Source organism: Panthera pardus, unplaced genomic scaffold (genome assembly GCF_024362965.1).
Source record: "Panthera pardus isolate Hobbes unplaced genomic scaffold, ASM2436296v1 HiC_scaffold_10, whole genome shotgun sequence".
NCBI classification, from domain to species: domain Eukaryota; kingdom Metazoa; phylum Chordata; class Mammalia; order Carnivora; family Felidae; genus Panthera; species Panthera pardus.
The window spans coordinates 29,869,716-29,877,990 of record NW_026526655.1 but is presented as its reverse complement, the minus strand read 5'-3'; the positions used below and the strand labels follow the sequence as shown (position 1 = coordinate 29,877,990).

Genomic DNA, 8,275 nt, shown 5'->3' with positions numbered 1-8,275 from the left:
CCCTAAACTGTGCCATATAAGAAGTCTGACTACCCCAAGGTACCATGCTGGAAAAGCTGTGAAGAAAAAAGAGAAAAGAAGAAGGGAAGAACAGACAGTAGGGCAGAGAAGACAAGCTGTTCCCAACCTCAGCCACTGGGGTCATCCCGGTCCAGCTAAAGCTCCAGACCTTGTGAAGTGGAGAGATGGACCATCTCTCTGTGCCTTATTTGAATTTCGGACTCAGATTTATGAGATATAATAGTAATAAATTGTGATTTTAAGCAACTAGCTTTTGGGACACTTCACTAGGCATTAATAGTTCACAATGTGTTAAGCTACTATAACCATTACTTTAATTTATAAATGTATATACATAGATTTCATGAAATAAAGAAATTAAGTACATGCTGCATTTTTAAGACACGTCTAATAGGTTCCTTGTGCAAAACTGAAGTGAGCTTAAGCACATATTTTAACACTTTTGAAATGAGTTAATCATATATTTAATATTAAGATTTAGGACTTCCAAATTACTAAGGTTTAAAAAAATAGCTGATACTGTGTCACCAGTGGTGACTAATCCAATATGGTATAATTAGCAAAAATGACAGATAATTTAAGTTGCAGGGGGGAAAGAAAATGAAGATCTTTCCTAAGGTTTATACCCACACAAAAATGTAATGCCAATAAATTGACTAAAAATAACAACAAAAAGATAAGGTTAGTTCTGTACCTTGGAACCAAATAACCTGAAAGCATTTGTCAGGGGACCCACATAAAAGCTTTGCACTGATTTGTGGAAGAGTGATAACTCACTGAGCTGTTTCCAGGAGACACAGGTTCTTGGTCTCAGAGTTCCTGAGCTGTTCGCTCACCGTGCCAGAACAGCTGACTTCCCACAGCGTGTGCTTTAGTATCTCAGCAACCGAGGCCCGAAAGCGAGTTTGGAACTTCTTACTAATTAGGACGTAGAGGATGGGGTTCAAACAACTATTGAGGAATGCCAAGCCGGTGGAGAGGGGGATGCCGGCCTGAAGCACATGGTGGAAATAGCTACTGTGGTGGATTGTAAGCTCCCAAATGCTAAACAGGTGATAAGGAGTCCAACAAATCAAAAAGGCCATGACCACAGCGAGGATGGTCCAGAAATGCTTACTGGAGACCAGGATGCTTCGCTTCTTCACCTTGAATATGAGACACAAGTAGCAAATGCTCATTGCTAGCAAGGGGAAGAGGTACCCAACAATAAATTTCACCCAGGTCAGAACATGGTGCCTCACGAAAGTAAGGTCAGGATCATACTCGTGGAAATTGTTATAGCAGAGAGTGTGGTTATTGAACTCCAGAGTGTCCCGGAAGTATAGGGCAGGACCACCCATTAGAGAAGCCAAAAACCAAACGAACGTAATAACTATCAGGGAGTTCTTTAGGGTTCGGTGCCGATGAGATACGACAGGATGGATCAAGTGGATATAGCGGTCCAGACTAATCACCGTCAGGAAAAAAACACTAGCAAACATGTTCAGCTGGGCAATGAAGGAATTGGCCTTGCACAACAAGATGCCAAAGGGCCAGTGGAAATTCATGGCCACGTAGGAGATGTACAGAGGTAGGAAGAGAAGAAAAATGAAATCCGCAATAGCCAGATTGAGGAACCAGAGAGCGGTGACTGTCTTCTTCCACTTGAACCCCGTGAACCAAATAACAGTGGCATTTCCTGGAATACCCAAAATGAATGCGACACAGTATAACACCAGGGAGATCCAGTGAACAACTCCCAGGTGGGCTTTCTCCTCCAAATCAGACTCTGAGGAGTAATATTCCAGGGTATAGGAGTAGTTCTCAAATTCTTCAAATAATGTTTCGTCTAGATCTTCCATGACCTTGTCAAGTGGAGAATGAGGGTATCTCTAGAAGCAAATTTTAAAAGAAAGAAAACAATGTTTAAAAGCAGAAGAAATGTTCAGTGAATAAGGAACGCCAGGCTAAAAATATTGCATCTTATGAACTGGAAAAAGTATATTTTGGGATAAGATTTGTGATTATATTCCAGACGTCCAAATCTTGGTGAACCTCAAGTTTGCTCCGATTACTCTCAAAGCTGTAAGAATTGATTTTTGTAAAGTATTCAGTAAATGCCAAATTAAAACGACGCAGGTGTAATCCCTCTCTCCGTAAGACCTATAGGCCTGACTAGAGAGAATCTAACATTCAATAGGCATATATTAGGTTCTTACTCTGCACGATTATTTTATGGAAGGTACAAAAGAAAACAGATGAATACTTACACGGTGATGACTTCAAATCCCTTAGTGGTACCCTGACTTCCCAAGCTATGGACAGAGTTTCAACTGCTTCATCAATCCACCCACCTGGATGTCACAGACAAGTGCTAGAGATTTTAATACCCTATTTTGTATCCATTGATGTTTTGATTCTATGTTTATGAATGCAAATATGTCCATAAGAATTATATCAGTATGGAAGGCTTTTCAACCAAAAGGTATTCTTGGGAGTAAACTTGACTATGACCATTTAATTTCTGTATCAGTTTCCCATAGAGTGCAGCTAAGCTTTACTTAAAATTTTGTTTTATTGAAATTCCTTTGAAGTAATTTGAATTAATGATCTTTTACATTTACAACAAAAATCTGATTTTTCTTTAAAGTTTATTTATGTATTTTGAGAGGTCGGAGGGGCAGAGAGAGGGAGAAAGAGAATCCCAAATAGGCTCCGTGCTATCAGCACGGAGTTTGGGTCTCAAACTCACAAACTGTGAGATCATGACCTGAGCTGAGATCAAGAGTCAGAGGCTCAACCAACTGAGCCACCCAGGAGCCCTGAAAAAATCTGATTTATTAATCATTTTATTTTGTTTATGTTTGTCCATACAAAAATGTGTCTATTATAATTTCACCCAAACTTAAATTCTCTTTCATGAGCTTTTCTCCCCCCTCCTATCAAGGGTTAAGAAGATGGAAAAGGCATCTTTTCAATCAGAGTAAAGTTTTGCTGGGTGCGATTTTAACAACCTCAATTTTATTTCTTGTTATTTCTGTCTGTTATATTCAAAATCAAGTAGAAAAAAAGATGAATAGTTGCATTTATTTCATGGAGCTACAATCATGAATGGGGCAAATATGTAAGATCTGGGATTACAGTAGGGTTAGAATGAAGAGGTCAAAATGTCCCATGTTGCTCAGAGACATCTCCCACTCCTGCTAACGCTGAATTTATCATCCCACCTAAAATTGTCTGAGGAATCTGGCAGGGCATAATTAAAAAATAAAAGCAGGGGCACCTGGGTAGCTCAGTCAGTTGAGCATCTGACTTCGGCTCAGGTCACAATCTCACAGCACATGGGTTCGAGCCCCGCGTCAGGCTCTGTGCTGACAGCTCAGAGCCTGGAGCCTGCTTCAGATTCTGTGTCCCCCTCTCTCTCCGCCCCAACCCTGCTTCTGCTCTGTCTCTCTCTTTCAAAAAAGTGAATAAACATTAAAAAAAAAATTTTTTTTAACTAAAAGCAATTCATTAGCATCCTTCCAGACCCAGCCACCCTTCTTTATTTTTCAATATTCAGCTCAAATGCCACTTTTTCCTAGAAACATTTCTTGACATCACCTTCCCCCAGATAATTATAATAAGAAGAACTATTATTATAAATAATAGTCAATGTTATTGGGAATTGTTTTGGTGCCAGGCATGTATGATATAACTTGATTCTCATAAGAATCTTATAAAGTGGGTAAGTGGTCCTATTACTATTCCCATTTATAAGAAAGGATACTGACGTTTGAAGAAGCTTAGTGAGTTTCTCAGGATCACACAACCAATAACCGGAGAGTCAGGATGTAAATTCAGATCTGTTGAAAACAGAGCCTGAGCTCTTAGCTACTACAACCGTGTATGACACTGTGCTCTTATTGTACTTAATATACTATATTGTCATTGGTTTATCATTGATTTCTGCCCTACCAAACTCTCAATTCCTTGAGAACAATGCCTGTCACCTCTGAACCCCATGGTCCCTAGCACAAGTCTTAACGTATCACAGGTGCTTAACAAGGGCTGAAGAAATGATTGGCTCTGCTACAAACCCTGTTCAGAACCAAAGGCAACAGGAGAGTTTGTGAGTTCACCCCCAAGTCACCGTCATCGCCAGAGTCTCTCTGACCTTGAGCACCCCCAGGATCTTGGCTTTTCTCTTGACACCCGGTCTTTTCCTTCATGTATCCTACTTCAGGGAGCAAGAATTGGCTTCTTTCTTGCCGCCCTTTGCTTGCAGGTCTGGGATCTAACTCTGCCCACCGCTTCTGGTCCCTGACCCTCCTCTGTGTCAAATCTTTTCTAGCCTAATGTCTAACTCCCTGTCTTGGTTTTCTGCCTATATACTGGGACACCCTCACCTTCCTGGTGGTTATGACCTTTTAGGCTGTTAGGAATTCTGCAGCCCAACGGTCCACCCAGGTGGCGGTCTAAATCACCTTACAAAATCCTAAGCAGGAGGCAGAAGGAACCTCATTCTCCAAACACAGAAAGCCAGTGGAAGACCCCTAACTGCACTACAATGATTATGCTCACCAAAAGTCAGAAACCTCTCCCTTCCAATGCCATTACTGACCCTACTGGGCCAGAATGATCATAGGACCTGCTGAACGACACCAACCACCTCTGTTCCCAGTTCTCTTGGTGGAGGGGGGCAGCACCTTGCAAATGAGTGCCCTAGCTCGTCCGTTTCAGAATCCCTTCGAACAGAAAACCCTGAGGTTCACAGAGGTTCCCAATCTTCCAGAAAGCGGATGAGTTGACTGGACACAACGTCCAGTTAGTGCAAGCTGGAGAAAGATCTTCAAGAGTTGCTAAATGTTGCCCAGCTGACACCTTCACAGGAAATATAATCTAGGAATTCCCCTACGATTTAGAGCAGATGTTTTTGTGTGGTGATGATGGTGAGGGGTGTGGGTAGGATGGAGAAAAGAGAGAAGTAAGGCAGAGTTCAGCAACCGTCCCCCTGAGTCCTTGAACAGAGAGTTAACCCTTAAGGACGTATTCTTGTATAATTCTTTTTTTTTTTTTTTTAACGTTTATTTATTTTTGAGACAGAGAGACAGAGCATAAATGGGGGAGGGTCAGAGAGAGGGAGACACAGAATCTGAAACAGGCTCCAGGCTCTGAGCTGTCAGCACAGAGCCCGACGTGGGGCTCGAACTCACGGACCACGAGATCATGACCTGAGCCGAAGTCAGCCACTTAACCGACTGAGCCACCCAGGCGCCCCAATCTTGTATAATTCTTATACCTTGCTGATATGTTGCTTTAGTTTATAGGCACCTCCGGACCTAATTAAGCTTCCAAATCTCACACCTACCCACCTATCTAGCAACTATATTAGTTTCATAGGGTTGACAAGACCAAGTGCTCTAAACTTAAAATCTTAAAATTTTAGGGGCGCCTGGCTAGCTCAGTCAGTTAAGTAGCCAACTCTAGATTTTGGCTCAAGTCATGATCTCACAGTTCGTGAGATCGAGCCCCGCAGCGGGCTCTGCACGGACAGTGCTGAGCCTGCTTGGGATTCTCTTTCTCCCTCTCTCTCTCTCTCTCTCTGCCCCTCCCATGCTCTCTCTCTCTGTCTCTTAAAATAACTAAATAAACTTAAAAAAAAATCTGAAAATGTTAAAACAAATTTTTTGTCTCACAATCTGGAAGCTGGAAGTCTGAAGTGAGGTGCAGGCAGGGTCGTTTCCTTCCTGAAGTGAGGGAGGTCTGTGAGGGAGAATCTTCCCTAGCTTCTGGTGGTTTGCTGGAAAACTTTGGCATTTCTTGGCTTGTACATGTGACACCCTAATATCTGCCTTCATCACCACATGGCGTTCTCCCTGTGTGAGTCTCTGTGTCCAAATTTCCCCCTTTTATAAGGCCACTGGTCATACCGGATTACGACCTACCCTAATGACCTCGTTTTAACTTGATGACCTCTGTAAACACCCTAATTCCAAATAAGATCACATTGTGAGATACTGGGGGTTAAGACGTCAACCTATCTTTTTGGGGCGGCCACAATTCAACCCATAACATTAACCTAGTGCTGGCAGCCACCATTTCTGAATTGTAATCACTCATTCATTCAGTACGTATTTAAAAAAAATTTTTTTAATGTTTATTTATTTTTGAGAGAGAGAGAGAGACAGAGACATGCAGACCATGAGCAGGGGAGGGGCAGAGAAAGAGGGAGACACAGTCTGAAGCAGGCTCCAGGCTCTGAGCTGTCAGCACAGAGCCCCATGTGGGGCTCGAACTCATGAACCACAAGATCATTTCAGTACGTATTTAGTAAGCGCCTCCATTTCTCAGGGACTATCCTAGTTAATTGTGCTTCCTCACTACATGAGACAATTATTTCTTCCCTCTTAGTTTTTAGATTCTAGCAGAAGGGGATAGACAATAAAAAAGCAAATGACATGATGTGTTAAAAGGTGGTAAGGGCTGTAGAAAAAACTGGGGGGAAAAGAACAGAATAAAGGGAAAAGGTAAGGTGCTTTTAACTTTCAGTGGAGTGGACAGAGAAGGACTCTTTGAGAAGATGGCAACCACAAAAGATGGGGGGGCACGGGGTAAGGGAGTTTGTTACGTGGATCTTGTAGGCAAGAGTGTTCCGGGCAGAGGGAACAGCCAGTGCAAAAGCCTACGGCAGAAGTGCCTCTGACACATTCCAGAAACAGTAAAGATGCCAGTAGAGCTAGAATAGGGTGAGCGAGGTGAGCAAGGGGAAGAGTAGAAGAAAGGAAGCAAGAAGGATGCGTGGGAGGTCAGATTGTGTAGACGGTTGAAGGCCGCTGAGGGACTCTGGCTTACACTCTAAGGGAAGTGGGACGCCATTGAAGGATTTTGAGCAGAGGTGAAATGTAATCTGTTTCTATTATCAAACAATCCCTCCTTCTGCTCTGCTGGGAACAGACTTTGGCGTGTGGTGGTGGCAGTGTGGCCAAGCGAATAATATAGAAGTAGCAAGACCAGTTAGAAGATTATTGCGAGACGCCCGGTCAGAGATGAGAGTGGATTGGATAAGAGGAGAAAGGACTGGATTCCTTTTTTTTTTTTTAAGTTTATTTATTTTGAGATCGAAAGAGAGGGGTGGGGGAGGGGCAGAGAGAGAAGGAGAGACAGAATCCCAGTCTCCACACTGTCAGCGCAGAGCCCACGGCAGGACTGAAACTCACGAACCACGAGACCATGACCTGAGCCAAAACCAAGAGTCGGAATCTTAACCGACTGAGCCACCCAGGTGTCCCGGGGCTGAATTCTATCTCTGTTTGGAAGCCAGAATCCATAGGTTCCTTGGTGGATCAGGTGTGAAAGAGGAGCGTCAAAAAGGACCCCCAGCTTTTAAGGGGCCCTCTGTCCCAGAGTCTAAGGCTCTCTACCACCCTTTGTTCCCTCTTCTCCTTGGCTGGGACATGGATCCAATGAGGAGATATCTTGTACCATGTGGATGAGGGAAACATGTTTTTTTCATAAGCTAGAAGAAGCTTGGGCCGTCAGATGACCTCAAGGAGCAGAGAGGCCCTACCTCTTCGGACTTCCTTTCTCTACGTGACTAAGTGAGAAAATATTTGCCCCGCTATTGTCTTGGGCTTCTGGTAAAGCAGCGGGACCTGTATCCTAACTAACTTAGCTCCTCTAGACCTTGCCTTGAAGCACTGGGCTGGAGACCTAGCAGTGCCCACCTCCCATGAAGGGAGGCTGTAAGAAACCCTCAAGGAAGGAGCTACTCTTAGCAATGGTCATGGCTCCTGGAAACATACTGGCAGAGAGAAAGCAGGGAATCTTCCCTTAGCGACAGCAGAAAGAGGAAGAAGCTGCCTTTGTAAGGGGGGAGTCTCTCTTACCCAAAGCAGCATTTCCATTCCTCTTAATTTTTTTTTTTAACATTTATTTATTATTGAGAGACAGAGAGAGACAGACCGTAAGCAGGGGAGGGGCAGAAAGAGAGGGAGACACAGAATCCGAAGCAGGCTCAAGGCTCTGAGCTGTCAGCACAGAGCCTGCAGCAGGGCTCGAACTCGTGAACCGCGAGATCACGACCTGAGCCGATGTCGGACGCTTAACCGACTGAGCCACCCAGGCGCCCCTCCATTCCTCTTTAGATGAGAAATGTACTTTCTGATTTGCCATAGTCACCACCATTTCCAAATCATTCATTTATGATACTTTCAAGAATACTGTCAGCACTTGAATTTGTAATCTTTGCTTAACACTGTGCCCTGTATCTAGAAAGAAATAAAATGATTGCAAA

At 43.5% G+C, this 8,275-nt stretch overlaps 1 protein-coding gene across 8 annotated transcripts in view; it reads right to left on the bottom strand.

Annotated features, from left to right (window-relative positions):
* Positions 1–312: 312 nt before the first annotated feature.
* Positions 313–8,275, bottom strand: part of CMKLR2 (chemerin chemokine-like receptor 2) — an 80,006-nt gene continuing 72,043 nt past the window's right edge. For 6 of the 8 annotated variants that reach the window (XM_053905643.1, XM_053905632.1, XM_053905642.1 and 3 more), the window contains one exon: positions 313–1,892. In XM_053905643.1, the coding sequence (XP_053761618.1) occupies positions 795–1,862 (1,068 nt within the window). In that variant the 5' untranslated portion in view covers positions 1,863–1,892 and the 3' untranslated portion in view covers positions 313–794. Of the gene's footprint in view, positions 1,893–2,270; positions 5,056–8,275 lie in introns of those variants that run through there. The other 2 variants (XM_019446259.2, XM_019446258.2) reach the window with 2 other exon arrangements.